The sequence below is a fragment of the Tachysurus fulvidraco genome, chromosome 7 (genome assembly GCF_022655615.1).
Source record: "Tachysurus fulvidraco isolate hzauxx_2018 chromosome 7, HZAU_PFXX_2.0, whole genome shotgun sequence".
Lineage (NCBI taxonomy): Eukaryota > Metazoa > Chordata > Actinopteri > Siluriformes > Bagridae > Tachysurus > Tachysurus fulvidraco.
Genome location: NC_062524.1, coordinates 12,019,569 through 12,037,092, shown reverse-complemented (window position 1 = coordinate 12,037,092; position 17,524 = coordinate 12,019,569). Strand labels below are relative to the sequence as shown.

The 17,524-nt window shown below is 38.2% G+C and overlaps 1 protein-coding gene across 1 annotated transcript; it reads right to left on the bottom strand.

Annotated features, from left to right (window-relative positions):
• Window positions 1-5,909: 5,909 nt before the first annotated feature.
• Window positions 5,910-17,524, bottom strand: cacng8a (calcium channel, voltage-dependent, gamma subunit 8a). The gene is made up of 5 exons (XM_027143781.2): window positions 17,063-17,524; window positions 13,943-14,170; window positions 12,689-12,772; window positions 12,415-12,555; window positions 5,910-7,898 (listed from the first exon to the last, which is right to left on the bottom strand). The coding sequence occupies exons 1-5, from the start codon at window positions 17,136-17,138 to the stop codon at window positions 7,111-7,113; spliced, it is 1,317 nt and encodes a 438-aa protein (XP_026999582.1). The 5' UTR covers window positions 17,139-17,524; the 3' UTR covers window positions 5,910-7,110.

Genomic DNA, 17,524 nt, shown 5'->3' with positions numbered 1-17,524 from the left:
CATGTTTGTGCTATATTGTGTGCTATAGTGCTAAGCTCTATTTTTTTTATTGTTTATGTGTGTTAAGTGTAATCACATAACTGAGAGAGAGTGAGCTCTATTTTCCTGCCCAAATAAGTATAATTTGTTGCTTTAACGCTGGCTTGTTGCTCGTTTGGTTGAACAGAAGCCAATCATTTCACACTCGTGCTCCGGCACTGTTTTCCTGCTTGTAATTTAATACTTCGCTCCGATTTTATTCGATACAGGGATGAAATTCAAAAATCACCAGTGGGGCCATTGAAAAAAAATATACATTTACACTTCTTACTGACTTCATGTGACTCCAAGTCTAAACATGCTCAGTTTACTTTTCCTGAGTTATGCTACACTCTCTAGGGTTACAGTGGTGCACTGGTGGCTCAAGTGCTTTTAACCCTCTCTGCTCCAGGGTGCTGTATCATGTCTGACCCCAACCTCCAAAGTTTGAATATGTGAAGAAAGAATTTCACTGTGCTATAATGTATATGTGACAAATCTCCCTATTGCATGAGATTCAATAACTCTACACCCTAAATAAATAGTCATTTGGAATAGCATAGCAACTGCCTTGCAACACCTGAGCATCTGGACGGTAAAACATAGAAACCGCTTAGCAATCACATAACAACCTCGTAGCAACCATCTTGGATACTGTAGCAAACAAGTAGCAACCGATGTTAAATCACCAACCTAGCAAAACCCATGAAACCACCTGGGACACCATAGCAACCTCCTATAAACTCCCTAGCAACAATCCGGGCAATTTCTGTCTTTATATATATTTATATACCAGCTTATGGTTCTTTTACACTTATAGTTTTTACTTATACTATTCTTATACCAGCATATATTCTTCTATCTATAGCACTAAACGCTCCTGAATCATCTGATGTAATAATTCTTTCCGATTCAATTAGAAGCAACTTTTGTTGCAATAAATCATTACATCAGTTGAATAAAACTGCATGAGTCCTTAATCTATACAGTGAGTTTCACACAAGCGAGAATCAAGTACACAATGCAAAAGGATGGATTGGAGATTAAACCTGTATGGTTGAAAGAGATTTAAACTCTGAGTAAAATTGTTCGTATCTCAATGATTTTAAAAATCCTCACAAAAACAACAAAGCTCTAAATATATTGAGCTGGTCCATTGATCTGTAGCCTGGTCAAAAACTCCTGAATCCTAGATTCAGGTATGAGATGGATTCTTCACTCCAGAACCATGACAAGGACATTTCCATGGAGCCTGAGCAGTATTGGTTGCATCCCCCCATCCCCTACTCCTAACCCACCGATTGAACCTTTAAAATCAAATAAAAATCCTCGGACCACCTTACCAGCTTGCCAGGTTAAAGGCACTAAAGTAACCTCAAAGGTCATCTCCAGCTGGATTCCATCCAAAAGCGAAAGTTTCTTACCATCATACTAACGAATTTCAGGTACAGAGATGGATTCCAAACCACCAGAGATTTCTGGCCCTGTTGTGTTATTCAGATCCTTAAAGTCCTTCTATTATTTGGCAAAATCCCCAGTCGTGGTTTGCGGAACATTTTTGAAGCCTCCCACAGCACAATAATTTATGACAAGAAAAATAGCAATACAAAAAAAAAGGTTTGTACCAAACCAAAATAGTAAAACGCAGGTGTTAACCACCAAATTACACGTCTGTCAGGATGCAAACTGAGCTCTTTTTTGTAATGCATTCAGACCTTATTAATATGTAGCAGAGATATTTACAAGTCAAGTCTCAAGTCTTTAGTCACTTTTATCAACACTCAAATAGTTATTGTCATTGCACAGAAATAAAACACTGCTTTAGTATCATTTTTTAAATTATATGTCATGTATATATCGTATAACATTGGTGCAGCGGTGGCTCAATTGATTAAGGCTCTGGGTTGTTGATTGGAAGGTTGGGGTTCAAGTCCCTGCATTTCCAAGCTGCCACTGTTGGGCCCTTCACCAAGGCCCTTAACCCTCCCTGCTCCTGGTGTGCTGTATAATAGCTGCTCTTAACCCCAACCACCAAAGCTGGGATAAGTAAAGAAAAGAATTTCACTGTGCTGTAATGTATGCATGGTGATAATATTGGCTTTTATGTCCCAAGTTCATAACCCAAACATTTTATTAAAGTGGGAACCTCTAGTCATCTCCTTAATCAACCTCATCAACCACTGGACACTATATGGTACACCTAAGGTACATGGTGACACCAGACCATCACTGGTTTTATTTTCTTTATTACTTTTGCTTTTTAACACACTGTATAATAATAATAATAATAATAATAATAATAATAATAATAATAATAATAATAATAATAATAATAATAATAATTTGTATACTGTATGTATCCCAGCATGAGTAAAAATCACAGTGTGTACTGGATGTCTTTTCAGATACTTCTGAAATCATCTCCTAAAAATATCCTCTCAACTTCTCAAGTACCAGGCAACAAAATATACCAAAATAGAACTAGGGTGGAAAAATATTGACATTAAATCCAGCCTAACAATTTAACATGATCAGTTTTTACACTGATCAAAAGTGCATATTGAACGGTTTATTGTTTAGCCAGAAGGAGAAACTTTAAATGTCTTGGATAGTTTAGACGTCAATTCAAATTTAACACTTAACACTTTAACAAAAGCCATTATTTCAGTTCCTTAACTGTGTAGTTAAATATGAAGGCTATATTTCTGTGGGTTTTTTTTTTTTTTTTTGGATGTTTTCAAAGACATCATAATAATTTTAACACAAATATGGACTATTCTGATACGTTCTGATACAAAATGTGTGTATTGGTATATTGATATACTTTGTGTTATGGTGCATGCAAACTGCAACTAAATTAGACACTTACGACTGTAGTCTGAATGATGGCACTGGATGACTAGATATCAATGTTGCAATGTTGAAGAAACACCAGTGTCGAAGAAACACCACCGTGCGTTTATACAGTATATCATGTACATATACTGTATAAACGCACGCTGGTGTTTCTTCGACGCTGGTGTTTCTTCAACATTGCTTTTTTGCCCAAATGTTCATTGTTCGATCTGTGAGCTTCATGTCTGACTGCTCATGAGTAGAAGAAATTACAGTTTTAATCCAGGTATCGGATTCACACATGGGTTATACTCCTAATATGTCTACCAAACAATCCACATTTGATGACATATTCCAAAGACATGACTTCCTGTGTCATATTTAAATTCCTTCATTTTGCTTTCACACACATTCAAATGCATTTCATTTTCCATCTTGATCTCCTTCCAGATTTTGGCCTCTCTGCTTTCTCACTCATCTCAATCCTCCACTACCTCACACTCCCTCTCTAAATATAGAGCATAACCAATTTCACTCCAATGCATTTATGCAACACAAACCTCTTAAGTGCAATTGCGGCAGCCAGGCTGTATCTAAAAGCAGTACTTTTGTTTCTTTTGTTGTTTTTCCCCTATCCTATACAAAATAATCCTTTTTTTTTATTTAAACTTAAATACATATCATTCAGTCTTCATTATCATTTTCCCAGGATTTCTCCTGAGCTTGTAAGACGAGGCTATAGAAGAGTTCCAGGCATGCTACTGATGATATGATATAAACTGTACCCATGCTCTATTCCTCAAAAATGTTCGTACACATTTATAGCCACTAACTAAAAACACAACCCTCTCACAATGCCAGAGTGATACTTGATCTTCTCTCCATCATGTATATATAGCAATTTATATTACAAATAATTGATTCGAGTGGTTAGGATTAGTTGTGTATGTTTTTAGAACTTATTTAGAACAACATTTAGAAGATGCCTTCACTTTATGTTCAAGACCATACTAGTTTTGTTTATAAAAGTTTGTGTGTGTGTGTGTGTGTGTGTGTGTGTGTGTGTGTGTGTGTGTGTGTGTGTGTGTGTGTGTGTGTGTGTGTGTTTAGAGGTAATCTGAGGAAGCTTCTGGTTGGGACACTAGTGCTCTTAAAGCTATGCAGTAGCTCACTTACACATATCATAAGAGATCACATGGTACCACACTGACGTTTCTAACCATCAAATACATACTGATGTTTATTAGTTATTGCTTTGCATAGCATGAAGGTCACCGTGTAGCTCTAAATAAGACTCTATGCTGAGCCATATAGGGTTTTTTTATTTGGTGGCTACTTGAATGTTGGCAAATTGAACAATAGTTAGTTTGGACCAAAATTAGATATTTCTATCTATAAACTACTTTGATATCAACTTTAGGATTTCACCAAAAGTGTAGAAATAGGATTTAGACTTTGGATTATTATCATGCTAGAAGATGAAATGTACACTTGGAGATATCAAGTGTGGCATGTATGCTCTTTAACTCATGAATAGTTACTTCTCAACGAGAGAAAAAATCATGTTTTGAAATTCTTCAATTCTGTTTCAATTCTATTTCATTTAATTCAAATCATTTTTCAGACTATTGTTAATTTTCTATCGCTATCTGGACTGGTATATTGCTGAGGTCTAAGAGTTGCCTTGCAGGTTCTTTGTGGAATGAATTGGTCCAGTTTTCCCTCTGCACCATAGTGATATGTGAGTGAGGACATCTTGGTTTGGCCATCATCCAGACAGCCTTTCCACACTTCTTCATCATGGAGAGTGGGGTTTCATGACAAGTTCTTAAAGTCTTCTTCTCTTCCTTACTGCTGGTGGCTTCTGTCTCATCTCCTGGAAATCAGTAACAGTAACAATAACAATACCAATGTCCCCATATATTTAATTTTTAGAAAGATCTTTATGAATAATTTTAGTACACATTAATATTCAGCATGACATAACTGAATGTGATATTTTACAGAATTCCGTCTTTCACAGATTTTATACTCGCGTACTCTCAAAAGTCTTGTGCTCACTAAATCTTCATCACTTTTCATACAGTATACAGTATTTGTCTTTCTGCACTGTCCTGAACAATGCAATCCAATGCAAGACTAATCCTGGGATTTATGTTAGACTTCCACTTATATTTATCTATCTTTATATCTTTTTGCTTTCAAAATTTTTTTGTTTACAATTTTAACAAACTCATTAAAAGGTAAGTAAACTGTTTGAAATATTTAAATAATAGTTTTTAAAAATGAGCCCTTATGCTAAGACTTAAACTGAAGTGCTGCTATATGTGGATTTTTTAGCTACAGTAGGAGACGCTATAGGTACAGTGGGAGGAGCTATGTGTGCAGTGGGAGGGGCTATGTATAGAGTGGGAGGGGCTATGTGTACAGTGAAAGGGACAGTGGGTACAATGAAGGAGACTAGGGGTACCAGGGCAGGGGGTAGGGATACAGTGGAAGGGGGATGCATTTCAATGGGAGAGGATTGGTACAGTGGGAGGGGCTATTGGTACAATAGGAGGGGCTATAATGTTGTATGACTTTCTGATGGACAACAGCTCTCAACCGTGATGATGCTAGGTCTGAAAATTTTATATATATATATATATATATATATATATATATATATATATATATATATAGATATAGATATATATATAGATATAGATATATATATAGATATAGATATATCTATATCTCTATATCTATATCTATCTATCTATATATATATATATATATATGTGTGTGTGTGTGTGTGTGTGTGTGTGTGTGTGTGTGTGTGTGTGTGTGTGTGTGTGTGTGATCAATAATTGTTATAATAAAATACAATTAATATATACAATTAATATATAGTTCACATATATAGATATATATATATATATATATATAGATATATATATATATATATATATAGATATATATAGATATAGATATATATATATATATATATCAATTGAATACATTTAATAGAATATATTTTGTTTTATTTGTCAAAAAAAGACTCACACATATTCATATAGTTTGATAGTTTTTTGTCTTTTCTGGTGAGGTTTTATAGGTATAAGTATTGCTCCTCTGACAAAAGTCTTAAGTTTCACACTTTGTCTTTACTTTTGTCCTTTCCTGAAACTCAGTTTTCTGGTATACAGTTCATCATACATCTCAACCCAATGCAAAAAATATTAAGGAGACTCATTTTAGTAATTTAAACAAACATATTCATATGGAATCCAACTATTAATACACCTACAATTACAATTAAGGAAAGGTTCACAAGTCTACATATTGTCTTTGTGAAAGTGACATAATACTACTACTACTACTACTACTACTACTACTACTACTACTACTAATAATAATAATAATAATAATAATAATAATAATAATAATAATAATAATAATAATAAAACAATGATGATGACTGATGACGCCAATAATGTCACAAAACCTCACAAATATGCACTTCCTTGACACAGAATGATACAAAATATTGTCAGTGTGTGCAAGAAAAAAAATAAATCACAGTTTAGTTCATATGCCAAAATTTAAATAAAGGAAATAACAAATCTTATAACAAAAGGGAATTCCAGTAACCCAAACATTAAGATCTACAATAATAAGAGTGACTATATTGGAATGCTAAATAAGTAACAGGCACAAACCTGATGATAAAGCACTGGACTCAGAAGAGACCAAAGTAAGACCACCATCACGCACATCAAGTATTTTGACATGAATCAGTAAAAGTGCGAATGTATCTCTATTTATGACTAAAGTCACCATGTTTGAAAACAGATATGAAGAGAGAAAAAGAGGATGATTGGCTTATTTCTCTTTTCTCAGTATACTCTGAGTCATCCTCTCTCTCTCTCTCTCTCTCTCTCTCTCTCTCTCTCTCTCTCTCTCTCTCTCTCTCTATACCTCCCACGCTTCCTCTTCCTAACCCTCCTTGCCTGTCTCAGTTAAGATCATCATGTTTCCTCTACCATCTCTCCCAATCTGTCCTTTTTCTATATGCCTTTCTTTTTGAGTGCCTCCCAAACCCCCAACCCCAACAAATACCAAGAGTGCTGTCTTGTCCATCACGTTGATGTTGTAGCTATTGCCTTTTGCCAGCTGACCAAGCAAGAGCACTCTATTTCGTTTTCTTTTCTTAACCCACCCCCACCACTGCCCCAGCCCAACCAAACCATGATTTTTTTTTTCCGGAGTCACGGATTACACAGGGGTCGTTCTCCTGTTGAGAGTGTTGGTGTTGCTGCTATCACCTTTCCCCAGCCGATCCAGCGTACCAAGCCCCCTATCCCTCTCCATAGTCGCCGTATTCCCAGCTGTAAGTGAGGATGATTGAACCCCAGGACCAGAGGAAGACGGGGCGTTAGCTGATGAAGCCAGGTTTGATTTGGAAAGCGATGGCAACGTCCCAGTCATGAGTGTCCCTGCTCCTCCTTCCTTTGTCGGGAAGTAGTTGTGAAGCTGGTAGAGAGAAGCACGGTCCACTGTTCCGTACATTGGTGGCTTACCTTCCCTGCCCAGCGTGTACATGGAGATGTCCCCAACTCCGCCTCCTCCCGAATGTGTGTGCGGATTAGGCAATGTAGCCACCGAGAATGGCGGTGGGCCGGTGGCTAATGGTGGGCTGAAGTTCTTGACACCAAGGCCAGGAGGTGAGGGGTCACATGAACGTGGAGGTTCAGCTGTAGAGCGTGAACTGGAGCGTGAGGAACGGCGGCCCCTCCGGAAGCGGTAAGAGGGTAGCCGCAGCACAGCTGACGTAGTGCTGTGGAAGAGGTCAGCACGTGAGCGGCAACGCAGCTCCTTGTTGCGCTCGATGTAGATGTTAACGGCTAGCACACCCACCACCTCAGCTAGGATGAACGACAGGCCACCGAAGTAAAAAGACCAGCCGTAGGAGTAGTGCCACTTCTTGTCTTCGTCCTTCTTTGGTGAGATGTCACTCAGTGCTGCTGAGATGTACACGATCACACCAATGATGTTACTCAGGCCTAGTCAGATAAAAAAAAGACATTTTATACATGGAATATTATCTATTCTGTTGAAGAATATCACAGTTTATTAATAGGATGTGATTCCACTGTTAATAATGTAACATTCTATTATTGTTTTATACATCAGCAGTTGGTCCAATTTCATTTCATTTCACAGAGAAATCTCATCTTTCTACATCAGTACAACTATATAATATCCCTTTACACTCCTGTCAATAAGCTCAGTTGTTCTGTTTCTCAACTTTTTTTTTTTATCAAAAGGGTTGAAGATGGGCAGAATTCATACAGTAATAATTCAGTTAGTTATGTTTAGAGAAACAAAGGTTGCACGTATGATCCCTGGAACACCATACAGTATGTACAGCAAACAAGACTAGAGCATTACATGTCATTAAAGGAAACATGAATGCAGCAATGTATCACAACTTAAAACAAAGAAAACGAACAATGGGAACTTATGACCATTTGCCAAGAGAAATGAAAAGCAGAAAAGTGAATTACTTATAATTAACAAATACAAATTACTTGCTAGCAAAGTATCCGAATATTTTTTGCACATCATTTTTTTTTACATTTCCTTATGCTTATTATACATATAATACATTCTTGTGTTTTATATGTGTCTAGATATAATGTATAAGAAAGACTTTTATTTGGTTTGTATTTTTAACTGCTAATAAATTAACTATAATGAATTATAGTCTTAAAACATTATGTGTGTAAATTTATAAATGTATAACCTGTATGAACTGGAAGTACAGTATAGAAATACCCCCCCCACACACACACACACAAATAAATAATAAATAAATAAATAAACAAACCCCAAAGTTTCTACTTTGTATTTGCTTCCAAAACCTTTACAATGTGTCATAATCCTAAATTTGATGTAGTAAACTCCTCTTGTATTCTCAATTTCTTGTGATCATTAAATCGTCTAAATTTGAAATCTGTATTAATTAATATTAGTAGATATAGCACTAATAGCACTAATAGATGTTCTAGGATTTGTGAAATACCAGACACGCTGTGTATCTTATACAAGATCACTTCAGGTCTGTTGTTTTGTGGACACAACAGTACGAACCATAGGAACGATGGTGATGTTGATCGAACACAAAGTCTTATTTTTTCCTTTTTTTTTCATTTTTTCCAATTTGTTCATTTGTCAATTCTCATATGCCAGGCTTATCATACAACATCCACCTGCTGTGCAGGATGAAGGCACACACTTCCTCTGATATATGCAAAGCCAGCCAACTGCATCTTTTTGAGCTGCTGCTCATGCTGCACCACAGGGCATTATAACACATTTATAGGTAATTGCTATCTGCCTTCATCCACATGCATGTGCTCAGAGACACCCACAAATGGCTAGTGTCATTTTGATTGACAGCACATAGAGTATGCCATGGTTACCACACAGAAAGGACTTTTTGGGTGCATATTAGTGATAGCACATCTGTTACATAAACCTACCATGGCCAAAGCTAGTGGTACGGTTAAGGCTCAGAATGATAGATTTTATCTAGCCATAGTCAGATTGATAACAGGGTGTACATTATTATTTTGAATATTTTTCTGAATATATTCCTTTCACCCCAGACTTTACTTATAAGGGAGCACATTGGCAAAGGGTACATAACAAAAAAACAGACAGTGTACTACACTGATAGAACATCGTGTCTCAGTGTGTAACAGTGTCCCTTAAGGAGGTACAGCACTTCTTGCAGTTGACCAATTTCTAGCAAGGTATCAGAAGGCAATTCAGCACCATTGTTGCTCTCTTGTCAGTGACTCTTAAGTACTCCTAAAATATTACATGTCAAAGGGAGCTGAGGAGTCTTCATTAGCTCAGCAGAGCTCCTACTACGATCCACTGATCCATTCCTGATATTCCTTTTGGAAGATTTCATTCTGTTTGGTTGTCTTCATTTTCCAAACAAAAAAAATCTTACTATTGACCCATGGGAACTCCTTGTGGTTGGTTTTACACAGGAGTCGTAGCGTCAGACAGTTTCAAATGGACCAAAATGACATTAATTTCCATAATTGTTCTCTCCAATTAAGAGAGCGTGTACTTGAAGCTGAAAAGTGCATTAAGAGATATTTACAAGCAGGATGTACCATCCACCTGAAAACAGTTGATGAGATATTTGATTGATTTATTATATATTAAAGAGTGAACATTTTACATTTCAACATTTAAAGGTGGAGTCTCTGTTGTTTGAGAAAAGCTTCAGAAAACTGAGTCGGGATTACAAACAAAACAAAAATCAAAACAAATGTGTAGAAATGAGCCAATGAGCAAAAGGGGCATGTCTTGTCAATATGGGCGGAGAGAGTGTTCAGTGCACATGTGTGACATTAGCAGGAAGCAGTTTTAACATTGGCATGGAGGATAAAAACAAAGAAAGTGAAGAAAGGCTTACGAGAAGGCAAGAAGTAGGACCCGTGTTGATATAGGATCAGCTTTCCAGTGCTGGAGAGAACTGAAGGAGCGGGAAGTTTACATTTACATTTACATTTACAGCATTTGGCAGACGCCCTTATCCAGAGCGACGTACATAATTGCTTAAATCTCTAACACTGAATACATTAATGCTGGTTCACTAGGTTACATACTTAAGATACCATGAGTTTAAAACATTTGTTCAAAGTTACAATGAAAAAGTGTCAAAAGGTTTTTTTTTTTTTTTTTGTTTTGTTTTTTAAATGCAAAAAAATAAGGAAAGAAGTGCTAGTTGAAGTGTTTCTTGATTAAGTAGGTCTTCAACCGCCACTTGAAAATAGCCAGTGACTCAGCTGTCCGGACCTCTAGGGAAGTTCATTCCACCACCTTGGTGCCAGAACAGAGAAGAGTCTTGTAGTATACTTACCTCTTACCCTGAGAGATGGTGGAACCAGTCGAGCAGTGCTGGTAGATCGGAGGTTGCGGGGTGCAGTGCGAGGAATGATGAGGGCTTTGAGGTAAGAGGGAGCTGGTCCATTTTTGGCTTTGTAGGCCAGCATCAGTGTTTTGAATCGGATGCGTGCAGCTACCGGAAGCCAGTGGAGGGATCGCAGCAGCAGGGTGGTATGCGAGAACTTTGGCAGGTTGAAAACAAGCCAGGCAGCTGCATTTTGGATCATTTGCAGAGGACGGATTGCGTTCATAGGTAGACCTGCCAGCAGTGCATTGCAGTAATCCAGTCTAGAAATGACAAGAGACTGAACAAGTACCTGAGCAGTCTGTGTGGACAAAAATGGCCGAATCCTTCTAATGTTGTAGAGAAGAAACCGACATGAGCGAGTCACATTAGCAACATGAGAGGAAAAGGACAGTTGATTGTCCAAAATTTACCCCAAGGTTGCGAGCTGTGGCTGAAGGGGAGATCAGATCGTTGTGCAAGGATATAGCAAGATCATGACCTGGGGATAAATGACCTGGGATGAACAGCAGTTCAGTTTTGCTAGGATTGAGCTTTAACTGATGAGCAGTCATCCATGATGAAATTTCTGCCAGACATGCTGAGATCCGGTCAGAAGCTGTGGCATTTGAGGGTGGGAAAGAGAAGATAAGTTGTGTATCATCAGCATAGCAGTGGTAAGAGAACCCATGTGATGAAAAAACTTCCCCAAGAGAGTGAGTATACAGGGAGAAAAGAAAAGGACGAAGTACTGAGCCCTGTGGGACGCCAGTGGAGAGTCTGCGTGGAGCAGATGTCACTCCCCTCCATGTTACCTGATATGAGCGTCCTTCCAGGTAGGAGGCAAACCATTCCCAAGCTGATCCGCAAATCCCAAGACTCTTGAGGGTGGATAAGAGAGTCTTGTTGACCGTATCAAACGCTGCTGAAAGGTCAAGGAGGATAAGGACGGATGACAGTTTGGCTGATCTAGCAGTATGCAGCTTCTCAGAGACATCCAAAAGGGCTGTCTCTGTAGAGTGAGCTGCTTTAAAGCCAGACAAGTTGGGATCTTGGAGGTTGTTCACCGCATATTCACAGATTTGTTTCCCGAGTCAATAACTCCTGAGCTAAACGCTGTTACTACACAAATAACACCTCTTTTCTATCATAGTAATGTAGAGTAATGCGTTGTAACAGCATGTAATGCGTTGTAACAGCATTTAGCTCAGGAGTTATTGACTCGGGAAACTCGAATCTGTGAATATGCGGCCAACTTTACTTAAGGTTGCTTTTTTCCTTCTCGATAGGTGAGTAATGTTGGTTTTGCTTTGTTTCACAGAACTAATATATGCCGTCCTTTATGCTTGCGTCGTTTTTGCTTGTTTGTTTATCTGCAATTGTGATGTTCTTCCCTTCAGCTATGATAAACACATTTCTTTCCATTAGTTGCCTGGGTTATGTATGTATGTGTGGGCGGAGCTATCAATACAGGGGTGGGACCCATTTGGGTTAGGGGCGTGTTTGTTTTGGTGATTTCAAATGTCAACATTGGCTTTCAAACATCGGAGACCCCACATTTAACTTAGAAACATAACATTGTGTGTAGTCCTTATTTTTCCTACCTGCTACCACGAACAGAATGCCAGCTCCCAAGATAATGTGTCTCTTGCTCTTGTAGAAGCGACTGGATGCAACACAAACTCCACCTAGCAGCAACAGTATAGCACTGAGAATGGGGAATATACTAGAGGCCCTGACTACACCTGGTAACATAAGAGGGAAGGAAAGCCCAGAATTAGAGAATATAATAGGTGAAAGATCAGTGAAGTCTCTAAAGTTTGTCTGCTTTTATTTTAAGGCTCAAAAACATCAGTGCCACAAACACAAGCAACTCACGTAAGAGGTATTCTGCAGCGTCCTGGTCATAATCAGCATCCTCTGGGAAATGGTTGATCTGGGAGCACATGCCTCTTTTTAACCCTGAAAAAACAAAACAAATGGGTTAAGCAAATTGTAATTATGATTTTTTAAATATAACACAATTATTATAAGGATCAGAGCAGATTCCTAATTAGCCGCTAAAGTTACAGGGGGATTTGCTATGCAGAGCCGTAGCTGTTAAATCCTTCTCCATTTGTAGCACAAAGGCAATGTTGTATAGAAAAGAAGAAGGAGGAGGAGGAGAAGAAGAAGAAGAAGAAGAAGAAGAAGAAGAAGAAGAAGAAGAAGAAGAAGAAGAAGACTTTTTTGTCACATCTACATTACAGCACAGTGAAATTCTCTCTTCACATATACCAACTTTTGAGGTTGGGGTCAGAGCACAGGGTGTGTCATGATATAGCATCATTGGACCAGAGAGGGATAAGGGCCTTGATCAAGGGCCCAACAGTAGCAGCTTGGCTGTGCTGGATGAACCCCAAACTTCCTCCCAGAGCCTTAACCACTTGCACTACCACTGCCCACTATCTATAGTATAAGTTGTATAAAATTCTGTGCTCAAGAAGTATACTTAAACTTATGACCTTTGCTTTAGGACTCAATGCTTAAAGAGCATGTGCAAGAGCATAAAGACCAGAAGATGCACATGTGCATATTCTTCAGTTTCAGAAACACACTTCTTTTTCCCACCCTTAACCAGAGCAACATACATTTTATACAACTGAGGGTTAAGGGCCTTGCTCAAGGGCCCAGCAGTGGCAGCTTGTTGGACCAGGGGTTCCGGAATCACAACTTCCCAATCTGTAGCCCAACAACTTAAGCACTAAGCTAACACATTCAATTTATTTAAATTCTATTCATTTGTTACACTATTAACAGCTGACATTGTCTCAAAGCAGCTTTACAGAAGCATAGAAACAAAAAAAATGTTAAAATTTAAAGTACAAATTAAGTTACTGTTTATCTCTAACATTTATCCCTAATGATCAAGCCTGAGGTGACGGTGATGACAAAAAGCTCCCTGAGATATGAGGAAGAAATCTTGAGAGGAACCAGACGCTGAAGTGAACCTCGTCCTCATTTGCGTGACACTGAACAGGAAAAATGCAAATGTAAATAATGTCCTTTCTACAACAGTTTGTAGTCCAGTGGAATTGAGTGGAATACTACATCCCAGTGGTAGTTGAAGATATAAAGATGCATATAATGTACCTTCAAGGCAGCAGATCCTCCAGAGGCCAGAGTGGGTGAGGGCTCCAGGGTCTTTCTTGTCCTTGTTGTGAGGGTCATCCTGAGTGGTGTTGGCGGTGCTGTTGCAGATAAAGGCACGTGCGTATAGCCAATAGTCTGTGCCGATGGCCACTGTCATCAGGGCAAATGCAGCAAAGGCACCCACAGTGGTGAGAAGCACCTGGATGCCTCTCTCACACCATACCATTGCTGCCAGAGGTGGACAGAATCACACAAGAGAAGGTATTTTAGGTTAGGTACAAAACTGAAGATAGGACTAGAGGGAAAACAAAAAAATTCAATTGAAGGAAACATAAAATGATTCTTTCTTTGCATAATCCATCTTTGGATGTTGGTGTCAGACCAGAGGGTCAGCCACGATACAGCGCCCCTGGCGCTGAGGGTTAAGGGCCTTGTTCAGGGGCCCATCAGTGCAGCTTGGCAGTGCTGAGGCTTAAACCTTACAGCATGGTATCATGGTATCAATGTGTCCATGCAGGCAAGCAATCCAGGAGAGGGTAATTGGCCATGATCACTAAGTGGGAAGGGCTGGCTTTAATTTCTATCTCATCAGAGTGTCACGAACCAATCATGGGTGTCAGTAAGCTCAGAAATGTAGGAGAGCAGTTAGTGCTATTCAAGGTCTAAGGACGAGCTGCCGAAGAACTGAGTAAACACTGAAACCTTTTTCCAAAGTTAATTCTACTAATAGGCACTTTTTTATTCATGGCAAGTTTCCATCTGACTACCAAAATGAATAAAATCCTGTCTAGCATGTTTCAGTGTTGATATAAAATAACCTTAAACACATGTAGTGAGTAGCCCGTCTGCCCAAACCTCCAGAGCAGCTCACGGCACTGCCTCTTGTATCAAAATGAACCTAAATGAACCTAAATGAACTCAGCTGAAAAAAATCCTACAGCATTTTGGTTCACATATACACATTACACATTGAAATTTAATCAAAGTTAGTACAAGGTTCCGATTGGTATAATCAATCGGAATCAACAATCAATCTTGGGGTCAGAGCTCAGGGTCAGACATGATACAGCACCACTGGAGCAGTGAGGGTTAAGCGCCTTGCTCAAGGGCCCAACAGTGTCAGCCTGGCAGTGCTGGGGTTTGAACCCTGAGCAACCCAGAGCCTTAACCGCTTGAACCACCACACCACTGCCCCATTATATAATTAATTGGTTGAAAAACGGCTTAATTCATTTGTTATGATTAAAGATGATCGATTTTGACCGATTTGGTTATCGGTCAAACTGACAACCAGACAAGAAGTCGAAAATGAAACTGACTAATAAAGATGAGATTTGTACATTTACACAACCACAAGGGTGTAAATGAGGACCTGATTAGCAATATACTGTACACCTTTAAAATCTAGTTTAAACAATGCTAATCTTTTACTAGGTAGAAAAATCACTGTAGATTTCTGAAATTAAATCACAGAAATATGCAAATTACATATGTTTACGGAATTAAAAGGAAAAGTCCTGAGCAGCCTTTTTTTTATATTAAAAATACCTATCATATTCTTTTAGAAGATTCTTTTGTCCTTTTTAGATTCCCTCGTTTCTGCTTTCAGATCTAGACAGCTGCTTGAAAGCAGAGGATTCCCAGCAGCAGGGTAGTATGAAGGCTACTTCTTAGCTTACATGACCGTGTTCGTCTCATATAATTACACTGAAAACAAAGTGAGTGCTGAATGACCCCTTTAACCTGTTATAACTCGTCATATCATCACCGTGACTCTTCGGAAAAGCTAGAAAATACCAGAATCTAGGACCATGACCTAGTATTAATATGTTAAAATATGATCTAAAAAACATGTATATTCTAATATAAACACCTTCTCCAGTTGTGGCACAAACACACTAACCACCAGTTGCATGAACTTTAGTATAAACACTGATGATCTACTGGTAAGTTTTACTGGCTAGTGAATGTCAAAATTCCATAAATTCATAAATTTAATTGAGCCACGGCAGCTTTTTTCCCTTGTAAACTACAGCATTTCTATAAAAAAGTTTTCTGTACATTTGCTGCTCCACAGTCACAGTTAAAGAGTGAATATAAACACAGGTAGATTTGTTGTTTTTCTTTTTTGTCATCTTCTACTTTGTCATCTCACACTGACTCGACCCTAACAACTCTTCTTGAATCTTGAACGATTCTCTACTGAGTATTAAATGCGTTCAAGCTTGAGACTGCTTCATAAGCTGATTGCAGTGACGTCAAAACGTTGGGTAATCAAAGAACCTTAACTAATCAGCATACAGGAATGCTTCCACTCATCCGCTCTGTCTCCTAAACCGTCGATTTGGAGAGCCAATCAGAAATCGCTGACAAATCTCATCTTATAAAATGTATATGTTTAAAAGGAAAAAAGTTATTAAAGAGAGAAAAAAAATTAATCATTTATGATATGGTAGTCAGAGAGCACAGACATAGAACGTAGACATCCAAAATAAACTTTAAATCAAGCTATCTGTCAAAATCCCTATAGGGAATAAGCAAATGAAATGTATTATTACTGTTTTTTTATATTTCAATATCAGTACATTGTTTACAACTAACGCTAGAACTGACTTAAAACAGACATGTCCGGTCATATTAATGCTACCAAGGATAGTAGCTCTTATCTGCAGTAAAAGGGATTCACATATCACATCGAATAACATTTCACAATTCACCTGAAATGTCCATGTAAAGGTCAAAATGTTCCTCAAAGATTATTTTTTTAGATTACTGATGATTAAATTTCAGGATCATATGGGAACATTTGAAAAAAAAAAACAACAACAAATGGACATATATACGTAACTGGACAGTTAAATATTTGAAAGAAGTAGAAGAAGAAGAAGAAGAAGAAGAAGAAGAAGAAGAAGAAGAAGAAGAAGAAGAAGAAGAAGAAGAAGATTTGCAGACAGACCACCGATTGAGAGCATACAGTATATTGGAACATTAGTAGATAGAGCCCTGTACACACTCAGTTCAAAATATTTACTAAACCAAAGCATGAGCAAATCTGAGTGGCCAAATCTTACATCAAGAAGACATTAAAGTGAATGTTTTTGTATGTAGACGTGTGGTTACCTGGAGGAATGTGTCTTCCTTTGCCATCCATACCTGCAGCATGCAGAATATACCACCCAATCTGTCCAAGCAGCATCCATCGACTGTTCTCCCTCTCTTACCCTCTGTCTCTCTTCCTGTCTCTCTCTCACACGCATTCTCCCTCCCTCTCTCGCTCTCTTTCGTTCTCCCCTGTTTTCTTGCCTGTGGGTGGGAGTAAATTTTCTATGTTTTGTTTCTTTTGTCTTCTTAGAAGAATATAATGGCAACAATTCGTGTAGACCTCCTGAAATTATTCAAACACTTGAACTGAGACAATCAAAGACAAACAAGGCAACACACTTTTGGAATCCAGCAAAATGTGAACAAAGTCGGGCTTGTGCATCTTGAAGGCTAAAGACACAAGAGAATCAGTTATGTCTCACATTCACAAAGGAGAGAGGAGTGTATAAAAAAGAGAAAAGGGATAACGAGAGTGTGCGC

Bases quoted from the DNA above. Each gene is read 5' to 3' on its own strand.
- cacng8a (XM_027143781.2), bottom strand. From the start codon at position 17,138: ATGCTGCTTGGACAGATTGGGTGGTATATTCTGCATGCTGCAGGTATG. The intron at 14,171-17,062 runs GTAACCACACGT...CACCTCTGGCAG, and splicing joins AGGAAGACACATTCCTCCAG to CAATGGTATGGTGTGAGAGA. The intron at 7,899-12,414 runs GTAGGAAAAATA...TTATCTGACTAG, and splicing joins CATTCTGTTCGTGGTAGCAG to GCCTGAGTAACATCATTGGT.